This window comes from Micropterus dolomieu, linkage group LG03, assembly GCF_021292245.1.
Source record: "Micropterus dolomieu isolate WLL.071019.BEF.003 ecotype Adirondacks linkage group LG03, ASM2129224v1, whole genome shotgun sequence".
Taxonomy (NCBI): domain Eukaryota; kingdom Metazoa; phylum Chordata; class Actinopteri; order Centrarchiformes; family Centrarchidae; genus Micropterus; species Micropterus dolomieu.
In genome coordinates, this window is record NC_060152.1 from 1,211,782 (window position 1) to 1,233,259 (window position 21,478).

Here is a 21,478-nt window from a genome sequence, read left to right on the forward strand (position 1 = left end):
CAGGTGTGGCATTTTACTCCTTTATTGCACGTTGTCCACAGTAAAATAATTTAAAAATAAAAAATTTTTTTTGATTAAATGTAAATGGTTTGTATTTTAGCCCAATTTTGAGATAAAAAGAATCTTAAAGAAATCTAGATAATGTTTTTAATAACTCATTCATGAGAGGGTTAACCGTTATGTTTTTATTACCTTAGACTGAGCGATTTCTATCTACATACACCGTGGGTCCTCTAACATGGAAGTCGCCATGTTTTGCTGCCATGTTTCTACAGCAGCCCAAATGGATAAATTGCTCTACAGAGCAGAGGTTTGCTATTAAACAGAGGCCTAATAATTGGAAAAGGTCACCCTTTGCTTTGTATTTTCTCCAAAACTCACTGTTGGTGTGAATATAATACAATCTCCGTTATTTATCGTCAAAGGGAGGGTCATGCATTTTCCCCGATTCACACAAGGAGGCTCAGGGAAGAATATTTAGGGAGGGTTAAGATGACAAAACAAAATGAAGTTACACCTCAGCCACCCTGCCACCACTCCCCACCCCACTCTTATAAATAAGGTAGGCTACATTCCCTAAAGAGAGGCTGAAGAACACATTGGATGACAGGAGAGAAGCTGTATAAAGAGGAGGAGAGAGGATTACAAGGTAAACTTGCACCAAGACGGGGCTTCTTCTTGCGGTGACTGGAATCCAACACACAACTAACTAGAAGTAAAGATATCAGGGAGGCTAGGAGTGCTAAAGTATTGAGAAATGGATCAGAATAAACACATGACAAGAAAGTTGTCTAATGACAGCGAGTTGGTCAGGGGAAGTGTCACAGGGATGCACTGAGTTTAGTTTATAATATTAGTAATAATAATAATAATAATAATAATAATAATAATTATAGAGTATTTTTCAAAATCCGTGTCACAAAGTGAATTCACAGAAGGGCAGAAAATAAAACACACATAACACAAGTAACTACGGAAGCCCTAAGAGGCCATACATTTTAATTACTCCGTTTTCCCAGGATAACAAGTTAATTTAATTTGTTTTCTCGAGATCTCAATTTATTTATGGCAGTTTCTTGAAATAACAAATGTTGTTACTGGGATAACGAAACTTTGTTTTCCCAAGATAATAAATTTAACATCTTGAGAAAACAAAACGATAGTCTGGTATTTTTAATGATTGCATCATTTGGTGTAGCAATGTCAGAGGAGCAGGGGAATATTGATCACCACGTCTCACACGTCTCTTCAATCAAGTCCTGACACAGTCTGAAATAGCTTTATGTCTTGCTGTTATAGATAATATATACGTTAGTGTGCATCATCCAAGAAGTTAGCAAGGCTACAGCTTTATCTGCGACCTATCACATTAATAATAATAATTCATTATTGTTTTCGTAAGTATGTAAATATCTTGGGAAAACCAAGTTTCATTAACTCGAGAGAATTATCCTGTTGAACATCCATGAAAACAACATTTGTTATTTCAAGCAAACATTTATAGGGAGTTAAAATACAGTTAAAAGAAAAAAAATTCAAGTAAAATCAGAAAATGCTCTTTTATAAAAGGATATTTTAAGAAAGGACTTAAAGGACTTCACTTACTCAGCCACCCTGATTTCCTCATGCAGGCTGTTCCAGATCCTTGGGGTCCTGACTGCGAACTGTCCCTTTTAGTTTTCATCCTAAAAAACTAAAAAGGGTGATTCAGTAATTCAGGCGTGATGAGATTAAGGTGTGTAAAATGCTCTCAGTGTCATTAAAAGTCAACATAGATCGTATTTTTCATACATTTCTAAGATATTAAAAACATGATTTGTAGTGTGCGGCTCAAAACTATATAGCTATATATTTTCATAATATTACAACTTCATTCTCCAAATGTCAGAGAACACAGATATGTGGGAGAGATTCTCATTGTGCAGGAAGTTGTAAACATAAGCAGAAAACTGCTGAAACACAGGAGCTATTAAAGTCCAGGGGTTTATAAATTAATTAGAATAATTTATTATTGACGCGAAAAGGTGCAAGATGTACATTTAAAGAGGTTTCTTCAATCAGTCACACCTGAATGTGTGCTGACACAGCAGGGATGATATCACGTGAGAAAAGTAGCAGGAGAAGCAGATCTGAAAGCAACACAGAATGGCGGAGAACCTTACTGCATTACATTCTGTTAGAGGTGTAAGTTTTGAATGTCACCTGTAACCTGAATTTTATATTTCCCTTTAACATCAATAGAAAACATTTCCACCATAAATTGGTGCAAAATTCTTCAAAATGCAAGACCTTAAGTGTTTTATTATTGTTATTAGATGTAGTAGTAGCAATAATAATAATGCTGATAACAATAGATGTATATAGCCTTTCACATTTACAATAACAATAATTATCGCAATATATTTTTATTTCAATAACAATATAAATATTCAAGAAGTAGGACTTTTTTTTTTATTGAGATGTTTATTTTGTTTTTTGGAAAAAGGACTGAAAAAAGCTTTTATTTAATTGAACTCGTGCATATTTGTTGACAAAGATTTTATCATAATTGTTTTGAATGTTCTAGATTTGTGAATTGATCCACTGTTTGGCCTCAAGTGTTTGTTCTGACCATAAAGAAGAGTTTAAGCTACAATTAACCATCAGGTTTCTTCAACTTTCACTCAGGAGCAAAAATCAGCCTTTTAACTTGAAAGGAAATATGATTTGATAATTATCGTGATCATTACTGATATCAAAAGATATTGAGCTTTTTATCGTGATGACAGTTTGGGCCAAATTGTCCAACCCTAAGTTGTTGTGAGATCTGTTTTGAGTGGATTAAAGTTGTGTCAGAGGTGGGGATTAAACAGGTGAAAATGTAAAGATTGCTGGGCTGAGCCCCTGATGTTTCAAGATCCTAAAATAGTGCCCGTACCAAAAACCAGGAAAAGACTCCTCAGGTACTTCTAGCTACAGACATGTTGAAATGTTTAAAATCATGGATGAATGGTCACAGAGAGGTTACAAATCCCAGTAAATAAAACTTGTTTGTCTCCATATCAAACTTGTTTGTCTCCATATCAGACAGGAGGAATGCACAGACCAGCAGGGAAGAAGTGAGTTGTCTTCTTCAGTATATGCGTATGACAACATCTGGAAAGAACGTATTAAGTTCAAGTCATTGGGAAAAAAGTGACACATTCACAAAGCTCAACAAACGTACAAATTATTAAAATAAATAAATGGAAAAGCAGCAAATCTTCACATTTGTGAAGCTGGAACCTTGAAATGTTTTTAAAATGACTTAAGTTTTCTGTCAACCAACTGATCCTGTCAGCTGTACTTGTATAAACTGTTGGGAAGTTTAATTTATAACAAAACATCACATTTTTATAAACTCTTAATATGTTTTATGCATTCATTTGTAAAGTATTGAGTATATAAATTTGTCAGATAAATGTAGTGAAGTAAAAGTACAATATCTTCCTTTGAGATGTTTTGGAGTAGAAGTAGAAAATGTTATGAAAAGAAAATACTCAAGTAAAGTACAGGTTGTTTTAAATCAAATACAACATAAAGTATTGTTTTCATGTATGGTTAAGGCTCCTCTTGCAGAGTAACGGATGTTAAATGTTCATCTTTCTGTAGAGTCCCAGAAATGTTTGTTCTTACTGAAGCATGTCACATGATGAAGCTCTGATTGAGACTGAGAACATTAAATAGTGAATATTCTGCTGGCAAAATGTTAGGCCTATTTACACACATCGTAGATCTCCTCTCCTGTTTTTGCAGCATTTAAAAATTTATTGTGTTTAAGGAAACCCCTCTCACACTTTTACAATACTAGCTTTTGTCAGTATATGTGGCAGTCGTGTTTTCAGATGTAGCAATGAACTACAGTCACGTTCTCCAGATGTCAGCCTGAATTGTTGTTTACGATAGAGTGGGAATACACATGGTTGAAAAATTTAAAATTGACTCTGCATTTGGAGCTGAGGTACAGGACGGCGTTCAGCATAGATGGCCATTGGAATGGCAGGGTTTTTTGTTTTTGCTGTGTGGCAGATGTTACAGCCAATCCAGTGGTGGACAAAGTACACAAATCCTGTACCTGAGTAAAAGTACAGATACCCCTTGCTAAATATTACTCCACTAAAAGTAGAAGTCTTCAATTCAAATTTCTTGAGTCAATGTACAAAAGTACCTGCTTTTTTTAAAAAGTACTGTTTGTATGGTTATGTTTGTCAGGGGTTCCTGATACAACAGAGTTTGAAAAACGAACATCAAAATAGTTGCCGATTAAATTATATCAGTAAACTTATTGATCCAGTTTCATAACCTATTGGGTATTTTGATTTATAACAGAACTTTTTTTTAACTCTTTATATGTTTTGTGTGTAAAATTATGTCTTTGTAAAGTAACTGAAGCTGTCAGATAAATGTGGTTAAGTAAAAAGTACAATATCTCCCTCTGAGATGTGGTGGAGCAGAAGTAGAAAGTGGGATGAAAAGAAAGTACTCAAGCAAAGTACAAATATCTCTAATTTGTACTTTATTAAATGTACTTAGTTACTGTCCACCACTGAGCCAATCAGACAGCTCTTTTCTTCCTCTCTGGATGTTCTATTTCTTGAGATTTGGTTTGACCAAGAGCTCAGAAGGAGTGTCAATTTGAATAAAGTTAAGAACAGATGTAAAAAAGGTCGTCAGTGTACTTTATTAGGGGAGGAGGGGGACGTCTGGGCACTCATGAGATCTGTCTCTGACCAACACATTCTCACAGTGGGTGTGTGGCTCACATGTCAGCAACACATCAGTCCTCTGACACTGTTGTGTAGCCTACTTATGTTTCCTCAATGGGCCTGCAGGTTATCCAGTATTTAGATCAAGTAACAGGCTAAAAATAAGTTGTGAAACTGAGATCCACCTGACAGGTACCAGCCCTGATTCTGACCCTGATTAATCTGACACACTGAAACTGGTGTCATGTTTACCTGCAGCGACGTGGCCTTTTCTCAAAACGTTAGGTGTACTACAAACTCAGGTGGTGCAGGTGGAAACTGGAGAACTGCTTTTAAGGATCAGAAGAGTGAAGTTAAGGCTGGCGTACTGGGTTACTCTCCAGGGGCAATGTGATACTCATTCGGTCTTTTAACAGAGTGCTGGGAACATGGTGAGACAATTGATTCACAAGGTTTGGGTGGATTGGCGATGCAAAGGCAGAAAGCGTAATAGGACTACGTCAACTACAGTTCAGCCCTGCAGTTTTCAGTTTCATCCATCCCTCCCATTCTTCCCCATGCCAAGTGTACACCTCAGCATACAGCAGGGACTGAAGGACAAATCAGAGCAACTTCCAGTATGGCGCAAAGTCCAGAACTATTTTGTTCTACATTTTACAGACTGTTTGGCTTCAAAGATCCGGATACAGGGTGCGCAGGACCAGCAGTACATATTCCAGTAAATGAGTCATATATTAAGAAAGGAGTCTCTGACCATGTGTCGGTATATACCACAGAGCTGTTGGCAGTATTACTGGCCATGCAGTGGAGGAGAAGGAGACAAATAACACTGTTTTTGCATCTGACAGATTTTCAGAACTTCGTCCACCACTGGTCGCCGTAATGCACCTCTAACTTGGTTTTTACAACCGCCAACACTGAAGAACAACACAGAAGAAGACAAAGAAGAAGGAGACTGAATTTGCTAAAAATCTAGTGTTTGTTTTGTTTTGTATTTTTTCATTTTTTACTTGTAATGCATAATTTCTTGTTCTACACTCCAGTCCAGTTGGTCACGGTAATGCACATCTAAGTTGTTATTACAACTGTTAAAAAACACTGAAGAAAAACAACACAGAAAAAAAGAAGACAAAGAAGAAGACTGATTTAGCTAAAAAATCTAGATTTTTTTGTTTTGTATTTTTTTATTTATGATGCATAATTTCTTGTTCTACACTGCAGTTCAGTTGGTGGCAGTAATGCACATCTAAGTTAGTTTTTACAACCAATACACACTGAAGAAGAAGAACGAATAACAAAGAAGGAAACTGATTTGGCTACAAATCTATATTTTTTGTTGTTTTCAGCGCCGACAAAACGGAGCAAAACGTTTTTTTCAACGGAAACGGTGGTTCCCTGAACACCCTGTTTTGTACGCAAGCGCACTGCATTTCCCTGCCTTCTTAACACCGTTGTGTTTACGAACTTGTCGCAGCTGATTGGGTAACACCTGAGACACGCCCACCAAACGACAGAAAACATACCTCGAAGCAGAACGTTGCGCAACGTTGCAGGAAAACATGTCGTTCAATCCGAAAATGTTTCAAACCGGTACAAAACGTTTTGAGATTGAACTTGCCACAGTTGGTGACAGTAATGAACCTCAAAGTTGTTTTTTTAGGCCTGGTGGGTTACTGTAACTCTAAGTTGGGTTTTTACTACTTCCAAAAAACACTGAAGAAGAAGAACACACAAAAAATAAGACAAACAAGAAGGAGGTTTTTTTGTTTTTGTTTTATTTATTTTTTCATGAATAATCTCTTTTTCCACACTCCAGTCCAGCTGGTGGCAGTAATGCACCTCAAAGTTGGTCTTTACAACCGCCAATAAATCTCTGAAGAAGAAGAAGGGACTCGGAATGAAGAAAAAGATGACAAGACGAAAAAGGAGAGAGAAATGAAGAGAAGAGAAGGAGAGAAGGAGAGGAGGAGAGAGGGAGGGGAAAGAGGAGGAGGAGAGAATGAGGAGACAGGGAGGAGAGTAAGGAGGCCCGCCCGCCTGCTTTTATTGTGAAAGTGTCACCGGAAGCGCCTTCTCCCCGCCGCCAGTGAGGCTTTACATGGTGGACCGTTCTGTCAGGGAAAAACGCTCCGCGGTGGGACTTCACGGAAGATGCCGAAGAAACGGGAGCTGCTGGTAAGTTTAACAATTATTGACTTCCTCCAGAATGAGGACTGGTTAAGATACATAATCCACCCCGCTGCTCACCTAACAGACATGTATGTAAACACCGAAAGCTCCGGAGTTAGACGAGCCGCGGCGGCGGGAGCTCGGCGGCGGCTGTGTTGGGTTAGTTTACCTCCCGGAGTGGAGCTCCTGTGAGCCGCTGTTAGCCTGCTGCTGTCACCGGTTGTAGCAAGACGGACGCTAACGTTAGCTTGTCCGTCCGTGACTGACATTGCTGTTTGTATGTTTGTTTGTTGACATGTCGGCGGGCAGCTGTGCGTGCTGTTGTTTGTTGTTGTTAAAATGTTCAGCCATCACTTCCACTGCTTCATCCTTGTTGTTGTGTGTCGATGTTTGAACCTGTGTTAGCCAGGGAGCTAGCTGAAGCTAACTGTGGCTAACATGAACATTAACGTGTTTTTGTGTGTGTGTGTGTGTGTGTGTGTGTGTGTGATGCTGCAGGTGGTGAAGTGAGGGGTTTAAAATGATGCCGTGAGTGTGAAGGTTATAGATTATCAGTGGGGCTTCATACAAGATCAATAAGTTTGTCTAAATAGTTCAAATCAGTTCATTGACTGCAGGTGAATTTGATTTAGCTGATTGTTTTCTTCCCGTGTGTGTGTGTGTGTGTTGTTTGTGTTTGCATGTAGCTTCTTTCATGCAGTTACAGTGCAATGTAAAAATAACGTAATCAGTGGTGGATGAAGTAAAAGTACTAATGCCTCACTGTTTAAATACTGTTACAAGTAAAAGTACTACATTGAAAATGTTACTTAAGTAAAAGTATGTAAGTATAATCAGGATTAATGTACTTCAAGTATTAAAATTACTCAATGCAGAATGAAAAATGCCTTGTGACTGTTGTGCTATATTATATCATTAGATTATTACTACTCATATGTTAATGTAAAAGCAGGATTTTACTGTAGTTATTGAGGTTGAACTGTTTATCAGACTGCAATTAATGATTATTTCCATTATGGATTAATCTGCTGATTATTTCCTCTGTGAATCGATTGTAAATATTTCTGAAAATAGTGAGAAATGTTGTCACAGTTACCCAGAACCCAAAGTAACACCTTCACAATGCTTGTTCGGTCAGTCCAAACCTCAAAATGATTAAAAATATATTAAAATCATCAGAAGGAAAAGCTGCAAATTTTCACATCAGATGTTTTTACATGAAAAATGACTTAAATGATCATCAAAATAGTTGCCAGTTATATTTCTGTCAATCAACAAATGTACTAGCTGTACTTGTATACATCATATTTTTTTAACTCCATGTGTGTTGTGTGTAAAAAATCTTTATTTGTAAAGTAACTGAAGCTGTCAGATAAATAAAAAGTACAATATCACCCTCTGAGATGGAGTAAAAGGAGAAAGTGGCATGAAAGGAAAATAGTCATGTAAAGTACAAATACCTCAAATTTGTGCTTAAGTACAGTACTTGAGTAAATGTACTTAGTCACTGTCCACCACTGGGGGGAAAAAAAATACATTCTAAAAATCATGACATGACACAAAGATAAATATGCTCTTCTTTGCCAATCTCTGCTGTTTGAAGTCTTAGGTTTTATTTTTCCACGCCTTAATTTGTCACATAAAGGGTCTTTGAATATCTAGCAAAGCACTCTTTTTAAATAAAATTTATGTTTGTAGTAGAGATGATAAAATACAATAGAATTGTAAAATGTGCTCAAGATGAGATGGTAAAGAAAGCACCTTTGAATAACTTATATAAAATCATACTCTGACACACTGGAAAAGCGGTATAGTCTACTTATGTTTCCTCTGGCCTGCAGTGCGGTGGCCTTTTCTCTGAAGCAGGACACTTGGTATTTGGATCAAGTAACGGATGACAAAGGTGTGAAAGTGAGACGCCACCAATCCGGGTCCACATGAAAGAGAGAAACCATCTGACATGAAGTAAGCCTACGAACAGGAACGCGCCGACTACAACAGCATCTTGATTCGAATAATAGATGTCCTGGTTAAGAACTGTGACGTTTATACGCTTCGATTGTATAAATAATAAAAATGCTGACTTTAGTGAGGTGATCAGCTGGTCGTTTCTCACCTTTAATTAGTCTGTTGAACTACAAACCCTCAGTCCTGTTGTAGTCCTGCAGTGATGGTACAAGGGGGGCCGTTTTCACATTCTTAGGCTCCATCCACACGACTATGTTTTCGTTTTAAAACTCAGACCTTTTGCTACATTTCCTCCTCTTGTCAAGACTGAAACGGCGAATCCGAAGACCTAAAATGGAGAAGTTTGAAAATGCTGCTGAACCTGTTTTGGCTTTAACCCTTAAGAGTTCCTTAGAAATCCTAACCCATTTGTCCCTAGTGACAAAAAATTCCTTCTTCCCAAAAACTGCTGTAAAAATATTATAAATTAATATTTTTTTCACACTTTAAATAATCCAGTCTTTTTAAGCTACTTCAGCCTGAAATATACGTATCATGTATCAATTGTATTTTTGGGATTTTAACCCTTTAAATGTCAATATGTTTACGTAACTCGATGATTGGCCGCAACATTGATTTTGGTGCATCGTTGTTTTTTTTTTGCGGTGCCACATTTTAAGAAAAACTCACACTCAAGGTCCTGCTGTAAAAATATCATAAATTAATATTTTTTTCCACTTTAAACGAGTTAGTCTTTTAAAGCTACTTCAGCCTGAAATATACATATCAAACATTTATTCATAAAATTTTGTTGGCAATTATGACAGCAACTAATACTTTTTATTATGAATTAATCTGCTCAATATTTTCTCTATTAATCGATTGATTGATTGTGACACCTTCCTCATGCTTGTTTTGTCTGACCAAAAGTCCAAACCTCAACATTATTAACACAACATGCAAATAATTGCAAGGAAAACCAGCAAATCTTCACATTAGAGAGCCATACATGGAAAATTGACTTTCTGTCAATCCACAAATGTACTAGCTGTTTAAACTGTTGGGGAGTTTAATTTATAACAAAACATAACATTTTGTTGTCACAGTTACCCAGAGCCCAAAGTGATACCTTCACAATGCTTGTTCTGTCAGTCCAAACCTCAAAATTATTCAAAATATATTAAAATCATCAGAAGGAAAAGTAGCAAATCTTCACATCAAGTGGTTTTACATGAAAAATGACTTGAATGATATTTAAAATAGTTGCCAATTATATTTCTCAGTCAGAAAATGTGCTAGCTGTACTTGTATAACATCATAATCATATTTTTTAACTCCATGTGTGTTGTGTGTAAAAAAAAATCTTTATTTGTAAAGTAACTGAAGCTGTCAGATAAATAAAAAGTACAATATCACCCTCTGAGATGGAGTAAAAGGAGAAAGTGGCATGAAAGGAAAATAGTCATGTAAAGTACAAATACCTCAAATTTGTGCTTAAGTACAGTACTTGAGTAGATGTACTAAGTTTCTGTCCACCACTGGTTTTTGTACCCCACCCCTGCAGTCGCCGGCAGCTCACGTCTCAAACACACCTATTGACCTTATCTTCATGTGCAAGTGTCTGTCAGCAAATGATAAGCTGCCACCTTTAATGTTCTCTTTGAAGTTGAGTGGATCCTGGTATTTTATCAGCAGGATGTTTTTAATCTAAAACGCAGAAGTCTCTGGAAATGAAAACACTGATCAGGTTGATCAGAAGTCAAGGCGGCGAGACAATGCTGTGTCAAACTATAGTTATGGCCAGATTTGCCAAACAGCTTTCAGAACATGTGACTGCTGTAAAGCGGTCTCAGATTTCAGTCGGCGTCTGAGCATCAGCGTGACTTCAGCAGTTTGTTCAAACAGTAAAACACCCAGAATATTCCTTCAGCTCCCTCACCACGCAGACAGAGGGACTGTTGTCGACATAAAATCACTGCCATGTTGCACATGTTCCTTATTATTCTTTTATATTTTGTCAATTTTATATTCATACATTTAGATGAATACATGTCCTCTCCACCTGTAATATGTTTGCGCAACACAAATCCGGAGTAATGCACGTGTAAATAACTTGCATAACTGTTTATTCTATATTTAAATGTTTTTTAAATCTATTTATATCAGCTGTATGTTTATGTCCAGCACCTAATCACCACAGCAAATACCTCGTACGTGTAAAATACTACTTGGCAATGAAGCTCTTTCTGATTTTGAAAAATTCTGCAGGTTTATGTTTTTTATTTTTAACTTTTCATGCAGCTGCTTGTTGACTTTGCAGACTAGAGCTCCTGAGTCAGTGTGGACATTTGAATTAGGTTGCAGTTTCGACCTAAAAATGTACACCAGCTTTCAAACAAGACACATGACTGCATGCATGTAGGGGCTTTGGTGTCTGACTGGTTTTTCCAGGGGTAAGCTCCCTGAAGTGATAAGTGAGCTGCCCTACGTTTAAAATACCTTTCTTTTTTTTTTTTTTTTAATTTATTTATTCTTTTTAAAGATAAATCTGACTCCGTGTCTTTCCCCTTGTTGAAGACTGTTTCTTTATATTTAATCTGCATGAAATCAGTGAAAACAACCTGACGTGAGCGCTGTGAGGCCGTGAAAAAGACGGCCCGTTTCCTGTTTAATGAAGCAGACAAGTTTTTCTGTCGCGAGGAAGAACAGATCCCCTTCACGTCTCGGACCGACCGACCACCCAGCTGTGATATTTACCCAGCAAGCAGCAGAGAGGGTGAGCGGTCAGCATGATGACTCTGCTCCTCTTTACAATAATACACTTCATCAGAACTACCAGGGACCAGATGCAGGGCCTTTCTCAGTCTGTGTGCTTCCTGTAAACCACCTCAGTACTGCTTCTAATGCCCAGAAATGTTCTCGTTCCGCTCGTTTTTATTGTGTGTGTGTGTGTGTGTGTGTGTGTCTGTGTGTTACCCAGCATGCATTTCATGTAAAGGCAGCCAAACCAGAAACAGAATAGTTGTCCTGGGCCCAGTTGTTCAGAAATAATCTGATCGGATTGGATCAAATTTTGAATTTTTTGGAAAAAATCCAGTCTTGGTTTTGATCTGGATCGGACCTTCAGTATGTGCTGTTCAAAGGTTTCTAGAAGGGTTGGGATACATCTGATCCAAAAAGTCAGGATTATCCTGATCCCAGCAGAAGGCTGGATTCAGGGTGGATTTTAAGAACAATTTTATTTTATTTGTTAGCTGTGGGTCAGATGAGGGGTCTGATGTAAAGTGACTCCACGCTGGCTGTTGTTATTGTGATCCAAATTAGTTGTTTGAAAAACCATCTCAGATGTGATCATTCTGATTCAGATTAAACCTTTTGAACAACTGGGCCCTGGAGATTGGTATCAGGACCGGTCCCGGCATATTTTAATGGTCAGTATCGGTTAAAATTAGAGCTGCAAAGATCACTTAGTTGACAAGTATTAAAGTAATTCCCAGCTATTTTGATAATCGATTAATCAGATTGAACAATTCAAAATTCTCTGATTCCACTTTATGTGAATATTTTCTGGTTTCTTTTCTCTGTGAAAGCAAACTGTCATCTTTTGTGTTGTGGACAGAACAAGACATTTGATCTCGGGCTTTGGGAAACACGGATCAACATTTTAGACCAAACAACTAACTTATTAATTGGGAAAATACCTGACAGATTAATGGACTATGAGAGAGGCGGGGCAAGCCGGGGAGTGTGTCAGAGTGTGGGGAGAAGAGAACTCCGAGGCAGGTGCAAAGCATACTTAAAAACATTACCATCAAATAGAAATTATATTGCGATTATATTTACCCACCAATGTGGCGGCTAGCCTTCCAACATTTGGCCGCCAAACGGAAAATCCACCCGCATTTGGCAGGTGACGGGTGTTAATTTCCATCCCTAGTTCTATATGATAAGTGATACCATTAAAGCACCGTCACTTGCATACCAGTGTATTTCTCCAAGCTGCTTAGACGTATGCTTTGGTTCACGATGTCAAAAGTTGCACTTGCTTGATTGCCATCGCTCTGTTTGATAGCTTGTAATGGGCCCTTTGTGTTGTGTTTTGACATTTATAAACTTGACTTGACTAATCCCCTGAAAAAAAAAAAAAAAACAACAACTCAACATCACCGTGGAGGTCAAAGCCATCAACAAAAGTCTGAAGAAGCCGTGTGGTTACTACTGACTGTAGGGTTACGGAAAAAGCCACTCACTCGGTTTTCAGAAGACTTGGTGGATGGCTGTAGCGTGGGGCTGAGTGAAGCGGATCTGAATCATGGGGCGGATACACAAAATATTTTTCACATTTCAAGATTGGTCATTTGTAATAATGAGGCTTCAGGCACCCCGATGATTTGAGACACTGTAATGCTAAATAGTTTTGTAAATACATCCAGATGTATCCAGCGGTTGTGTTTGCAGATTTGCACATCATAGAAGGCAGGGCTGTTGGCCTTGTAGTTATTATAATACTGGTTTTATGTGTGTGACATAAATTCGATATCGATAATTATCATGATATATGTCAAATCAATATTTCTTTCAAGTTTAAAGGCTGATTTCTGAGTGAAAACTGAAGAAACCAGATTGTTATGCTCAGAATGTGACACTTCATCAAATCTGAGGTAGAACAATCAAAACTATTGTGACAATCTTTTTCAACAAACATGATAACTAAATTTTTTTTCAGTCCCTTTTCCTCAACAAAATAAATACATTAATAGAAAATTTTAATTAATAGCCAATTCGTTTGTTATTCATATTAATTAAACTAAATATTTATTGACGATCCCCTCGACCCTGTACGCAGGATAAGTGGCTTCCGATGGATGGATGGGATTTGACTATATATTGAACATTTATTATATTATTGAGGAAAATTATATTGCGATAATTATCATTATTGTTTTATTGCCCAGCCCTATGTGTCCCTCAGCTGGACGGTGACAAACACTATAAGAGATCAGTATAAAGCGATAACTGTAGGTTCTATGGGTGTGTGCCAGCTCTGTTTCCACGCTGACATGATGTTTATTCCTGATGAGTGGGACACAAGAACACCTATAAGCAGCTTATCCTGAATAATAAGACTACAACCAGGATCTGAGGCGGAGTGCAGGAGATGAATTGCATAGGAAAAAGTGTCATTTAATCCTGAAACTGAGCTCTGGGCCGAGTGGTGTGTTTGCTCTTGTTGTGTACCTGCTAAAGGGAAGAGGAGGAGAAGGTCTGAGCGGTGTGAAGGTGGCTGTGTTAAACAGACTCCCTCCCTCCTCACTGTAACCTGTTTTGTGGACAGCAGCATCCTCTCAGTTTCTCTTTCACACACTGCTGCTCGTGTCTGTGTCGGGGTCACGCTGATGGATGGCCTACACAGCGGCCCCGTTAGCCCGTTTGCCGTTGTCGTCTGTCTGGTAACCTCCACTCAGCGCTTCCCTGCAATCCTTCTGGACCCTTCTTCCAAACCTCCTACTATAAACAAGACAGGAAGATCGCTGTGTGTGTTATCAGATTTGTAGACAGGTTAATCATCAACGCATTTGGTAAATGGTTCTGAAACCGAAGCTGAGATGGCGACACAAACGTCCACGCCCTCTCATTAAGACAGCGGCGGTGTGTTACGTATTTCTAGTAGGTTATGTCATTATTTCATCATTTTAATTCTACTTCATTCTCCACCTTATTTTAGTGTTTACTTGAATTTGCTTCCTTTCTCTCCCCTTCTCTTTTCCCCACTCTCTCACACCTTCATCTGTGGTCTCTCACTGCAAACACACCTGCTGGCCCCGCCTCTTCCTGTCTCTGCCCTGCTCACCGTCTCCATCAGCAGTACATTTTATAAAGTCGTCGCGTCTAATAAATTCACCCGCGATTCTGTTTTCACAACAGCAGGTGCGCCACGTGTGGATCGGAACCAACTTGGTGCCAAATGACATCTGCAGTGGTGCGTTCACTGCCCCTGAGTCTTACGTAACGTAATACGCTGCAAAATGCTAAAATGAGTCGCCAATTATACTTTTCAGCTGGTAATGTACCAGGGTGCTCCAAGTAAAGTACATGTGGGAAACACTGTTTAAAGTTAGGGCAAGCTGTAAGCCTATATTTTGTAATTATTACACCATAAACTTATTTTATTGTCTTATTTTAGTGTCACGTGACTATTTTGGTCCAAACATGTTTGAGTGATCATGCCAGCAAGTTAAACTAATTAACCTAAGATGCAGGAGGATGATAACAATAACAACAATATTATGATGATGATGTTGATGATAATCCCGATACGATTATTAGTAACCAATTAGACCGATATGTGGAACCGATATACATTTTTTGTAACATTTTTAATCTTGGTTTAAAATTTTGAATAACACACACTCACACACAAAACTTTGTTGAAAATAACAAGAATAAAGTTAATTGTCATGTTTAATCTTTAAAATAGAAAATTAAATGAATTAGAGATCCATCCAAGAGACTTGTTAACTATGAATGATAAATTATCATAAACTTTGTCTTTACCTGCTGCCATTTATATTGTATTTGTTTTATATTGTTAGGATTTTGATACATTTATTGCTACTATATTTTGATACTATATTCTTTATCCATACTCTTATTGGTTTTTCATTACTAAATAATTGCCTTTAAAAATGTTATTTAAAATATAAATTCAGAACAGTTATCAAATTAAATATTTTATTTTAAGTAACTGTTTTCAGAGCAGCAGCAAAAGTAAAGTTTACAGCAGCAATGTAACAATATGTAATTAGTTTCTCACTGGAAACAAATGGAACATGTTAAATTATATTCCTGACATCAAAATACTGAGTGAGGGCCCGTGTCCACCAAAGCGTTTTTTACCAGCTGAAAACGCCACCTGCTCTTCTGAAAACGCTTAGCTGGGAGCACTAGGGTGCGTTTAGAAGGCGCAGCATTTTTTTGGCTGAGACGCTTTGGTTGCTATAATACACACAGAATGGTGAGAACAGACTGAGAGAAGCGGCTGCATCAGAGCCAAAGGAGCGCATTTTTTAATTAATTGATTATATCGCCTATCTGTTTTTGAAATGACCAATGCAGATTATTGGAAAAATGCCGAATATCTGCGCCGATAATCGGCCAGACTGATTATTGGTCGACCCCTAATTATTATAGATGTGTTTAGTATAACTGTTGTGTTGAAAAACGCTTTTTGAACCTTATTTTAGGGCAAAGTCATCAAACTTATTTTGATTTTACCGGTGATTTTATACACACAAGTTTTATGTCCAGTGAAGGTGCAGTTACAGCCCCCTCCCATCTATATAGATAGGGGCTTGGTCTTGTTAGCCTAAAATAACAACCCGGAGGCGTTACCAAGATGGCATGTTTAGTTCAACTGAGCGAAACTGACCGTGGCTTATAACTGCTATAACTTGTTAATCTCTAATATTAGTTTACGCTGCATAAATTAGAATTGAATGATACACTGGTCAGCCATTACATTATGACCACCTGCTGGTCACAATTTAGCTCTTACTGTGTCCCTGATCAGTTGAGGCCTGGACTCCACAGTGTCAGCCCTGTGTCCTGACACCTTTCTATCAGAACCAACTTCTTCAATGAGCCATGACCCTGTCGCCGGTTCAATGCTTTTCCTTTTTTGGACCACATTTGATAGGTACTGACTTGGGACGTAATGAGACACTTAGCTCACGAGATGACATGAGATTTTAACACTATTTATAAGAAATCTTCAAGGCTGAATTATAAGAATATTTTGAGCATTAAACAGATGATTTGCTTCATCAACTTTTCTCATTTAATATCATTCCTGCTCAGTCATGATGTAGACTTCCCTCCTCTTAGTGTCTTTGTTTGCGGCTCCTTTTCACCTCATTGAGAAATTAATTCATTTAGAAACTCCTGGACTTTAATAGCTCCTGTGTTTCAGCAGGTTTTCTGCTCATGTTCAAAAGTTTCTGCGCATTCTTAATCTCTCCCACAGATCTGTGTTCTCTGACAGGTCCAGTGAAAGTTGTAATATTACGAGACTAATGTTATCATTAAATAAGAACTCACAGTGTTCAGTGTTATTCACTTCACCTGTCACTGGTCATAAAGTTCTGGCGGATTGGTGTAAATCTCAATATACACATTTTGTCTAAAATAACATAACGTACAGCCTCAAATAATGCAAACATGATGATCCTGTGAAATGTGATAAATTAGACTGAAGTAATTTAAAATTTCCTAAAACTGGAGGTCTCCCAAATACGTTCTGTAGCTTTTCACCGTCTGGACAGACTCTGCCATAGTGTTTGCGAGGAAATGAAGGGAAATGAAGTTCAAATTTTTTACTATCAGCTTTTTTTATTGAATGCAACAGTTTAGACAGCTGGGGAACGTGATCATTAGGAAGTAAAATAAACAAAATAATACATAAAATAATGTCTTGTTAAAGTGTGAGAGGGGATTTCTTAAAGTACAGTTTCTTTTCAAACACAGGAGGAGATCTACACGTGTAAATAATATTTTGTGAGCAGGATAGTCAGTATGTCAGTATTTGATGTTCTCAGCCTCAAACAGAGCTTCACCAGGTCACGTTACTTGCTTCAGTAAGAACAAATATTGGGACTCTACAGAAAACTGCAGGAACGCACATCAGCTGCACTGCAGGAGGACCATGAACTAAAAATGGAAACCAGCGCTGATGTAAGATTTGTTTTGACTTCAAACAACTTGCTGTTTATCTGTGTAAATTAACACAGTGGCTTGTATTTAATGTAATCCTGAATCTTTGTTTTGTTTAATAGAATATGCATCAATGTAATCATATAATTATTAGAAGCCTACAGCTGTAACTAACGACTATTTTGATAGTTGATTAATCTAATCTGTCAATCATTGAAACGAACAATTGATTTTTTTTATTTTTATTTTTTTTTTTTTTATCCAAAATTATACAATGCTTCTTATTTAGCTATCAGCTTTTAAATTTAGCTTGAGGTTGTTTAGGGCATGTGCTAATAAACAATAAAGACAATCAAATGCATAATGCATTCAAAAATACATATTTTGAGTAATGTGACTGTTGAAGCAGCAAAAATCCATATACAAAATTAATAAAGAATTCAGTGTTTCCCACAAAATTTTAGGGGACTATGGTGGATGGGCCACGGACCCTCTTGCGGGGCCAACCCAGAGATTTTGTAAATTTTTAAGTTAAACGCATTAATTTGGTGCAAAATTAAGAATTCTATAAATAACTTTGCACTCTTGTAGACAATGTTGTGCTCTAGTAAACTATTTGATGATAAACTCATTGTATGGCTATAAGTAGTGATAACATGGCAACAAGACTCAACAAATTTATTTAATGTTTTTTCCAGCAACCCTAAATCAAAGAATTGAAAATAGAATAAGTTATATAATCCAATTAATCTTATTTCCATCCTGTATATTTTGAAAACCAGATGTTATCACATGTGGATTCTCACTCTAAATTCATCCAGTCTGACCCAGTTTGATAAATAATGTTGTATGTGGTTCTCATATTGTGTAACATGAAGACTTCACAGCCTCTCTTCAGGTAGGACTCTCATCCTGCAACACTTTTATATCTGTATATCTGTCTTTATAAAGACATATAACATTATTTATCAAGTTCGGACTCCGGTTGAACTTAATGAATTTAGCGCGAGGATACACAAAATGTCCAGTCAAAATAAGGTTTCTATACAGAATGGAAATAAGATTAATTGGATTATAATCACAGAAAGTATAAAACATATTACATGTGTCCAATAAAAGTAAAAAAACAACAATAAAATGTATGGAAATTCTGTCTTCTATTCTTTGATTCAGGGTTTTTGGGAAAACATTACATTTTGTTGACTTTTGTTGCTGTTAGATCACCATTTATAGCTCTACAATGGCTTTATGATCAAATAGTTTATTAGAGCACAACATTGTTTGCAAGCGTACCAAGCATTTAACTTTAAAATGTACAAAGTTTTCTTTGTACATTTGTCCCCCGGACCCCCGGTGAGAGGGTTCAAGGCCCACCCACCATAGTCTCTTAAAATCCTGTGGGAAACACTGAATGTTATGGTACCATGACTGTAGCCCTGCAGAAAAAGTTCTTCAAACATGGAGGTGGTGAATAAACATTTACAAAAATTAACAGAAACGGTTTCCTCAGGCAGATAGTCCTAATTAAGCAGTCTTGTGTGGGGACAGAAAATAATAGATCTATAATCTGTGATTCTGAGGTTTGCATTTGCTTGGTTTTAATTGGTCCGAAGCTTAAAAAGTTTGGTAAACAGCAAGACATTTAATTAGCATACTGTGTGCTTTATTGAACAGAGGTGGGGTTCTTCCTTTTAGTCGATTCAGTTTTTGTGAAGTATTTAGATTATGTCATTTTAAGGACTTTGGAACAGCAGGTTTCTTAGATAAGAGCTCGTCAGAGGGTCAGTAGATAAATCTCCTAGATGATTAACAGGATAAAAGAAACCGACTGCATTTGGATTTAACCAGTGCTGGATGAAGTATTCAGATCCTTTTACTTAAGTAAAAGTACTAATACTAACAACTGTCTTGCTCAGGGACACATTGGTGGTTGATGGTCTCTCATACCAAAGGCGTGTCTTATACATAATATAATTCTTCTGACGTTAGCACAGAGGTGGAGGGAAACCCGGACTGATATGTCTGCAAGTTCTGGGACACTCTTAGAGGCTGTGATCCAACTTCGAACTGTGAATAGTCCAGGCAACTAACAATTATTTTCATTGTCAATTAACATGTTCATATATTTTTTCCTCAATTAATCGATTAGTTGTTTTGTCTGTAAAATGGTGGAAAATGTCGATCAGTGTTTCCCAAAGCTCAAGGTGACATCGTCAAATGTCTTGTTTTGTCCACAAACCCAAATATATTCAGTTTACTGTCATAGAGGAGGAAAGAAATCATAAAATATTCACATTTAAGAAGTTGGATACTTTCTCGATCGCTCACCCACGGTGTCGTTTTCACGTTGCTTATTTAGTTAACTTATAAACTAGGACTGCAACTAACAATCTATCGATTATTGAAGAATAATCGACTATTCGGATTATGAATAGCAAAATGACACAATGCCTCTCATTTAGCTAGTAGCCTTTAAATTAAACCTGAGGTTGGTTTAGGCATGTGCCAATTAACAGGACAATAAAATACATACTGCTTTTATAAATGCAAATTTTTTAATGAACGTTTCTGCTGCAGCAACAGAAAGTTCCACTGAAATCACGTCCTGATGAGCAGCTGATCTGCTGTTTAGTGACGGAGCAGCTTTCATGCCAGTACTGCAACACCCCAGGACAAACTGACACTGTATACAAAGAAAGGAACAACGTCATGCATTTCATTTGCAAATTTACAAGAGGGGATCAATAATAACGATTTTGTTGTAACTTGGACCGCGTTTCACAACAAATACAGTTTCCCCAAACTCAACAACTCACAAAACTCCGTGATTTTTTTTTAAGGGAGTTTGGAGCGGATTACCTGCTGCCTCATGCACAGACTGTTTTCTCTTCTTTAGAAGTATGATGAAATTGTCCGGTGTTCTCTAATCTTCAGCACTCTGTAGCAACATGTTCTCCAGCTGGGAACGTTGCCATGAGCGATGCATCGTTTATGACTCTAAAGTCAGGGCACGTCTGGAATGTGAACGCGGCCATTGTGTATCATAATTATGTGTTACTCTCAGCGCCCTTATCAAACTGACCAACTGTATAGAAAACATTTCAGGTCATAACGTGAAGTAACACGGCTTTAACGTGAAGCTAGCTCGCTAACTAGCTTGCCGAGACAAGTCTTCTTCATCCACAGAGCAACAACGTTACGCGCCTCCTCTTCAGATGCTCCGGTGTTTCCAGGAGAGCTCAGCTTTGCTGCAGTTCACGACCTTTCTGGCTGAGTGAAGAGTGAAACGCTGCCACACTCTGGAGGTTTTAGGGTGTGAAGGTGTTACTGCAGCTCTGATGTTGTTTTAGCAACTTTAACATTACTGTTCCCATCACTTTACTCTGTTAAGCTGACGGTGTCGCTACGGCCCGATGACGTCATAAACGAATCGATTTTACTAAATTTGTTGGCAACAAATTTAATAATCGATTTTTGTCGACTACGTCGATTAGTTGTAGCAGCACTACTATAAACGAAGAAAGGAAAAACGAATGAATCATCACAAAGAAGCAGGAACTGAGGAATGTTTGAAATTTCTACTTGAAAAATTGGTTAAAAGAAAAATCAGTTATCTGTCGGTTGACCATATCTTTAAAGAGGTGGTATTCTGCTTTTTGGCTTTTCCCCTCTCCTTTATTGAGTTATATCTCTTTTTTTGTGCATGTAACAGGTTTGCTGGGTGAAAAAGCCCAAAGGGAGTTCCCATCTCCCACAGAAAGCTCTGCTCTGAACTGAAAACAGCTCGTTTGTAGTCCAGCCCTTCACTTCCTTTACTTGTGATGTCACAATGCAAACGGGCCATAAAGCTTGCCAAGCGGCTGGCGGGGTCAGCCACGCCCTCAAACCAAGCTAGTCTGAGCGGAGGCCCTTTGGCTCGACTCACCTTT

General features: G+C 37.7%; 1 protein-coding gene across 1 annotated transcript in view; it reads left to right on the forward strand.

Moving 5' to 3' along the window:
- The first annotated feature begins 6,764 nt into the window (after positions 1-6,764).
- Positions 6,765-21,478, forward strand: part of atp2c1 (ATPase secretory pathway Ca2+ transporting 1) — a 111,817-nt gene continuing 97,103 nt past the window's right edge. The window contains exon 1 of the mRNA XM_046045687.1: positions 6,765-6,899. Within this exon, the coding sequence (XP_045901643.1) occupies positions 6,876-6,899 (24 nt within the window). The 5' untranslated portion in view covers positions 6,765-6,875. The remainder of the gene's footprint in view (positions 6,900-21,478) is intronic.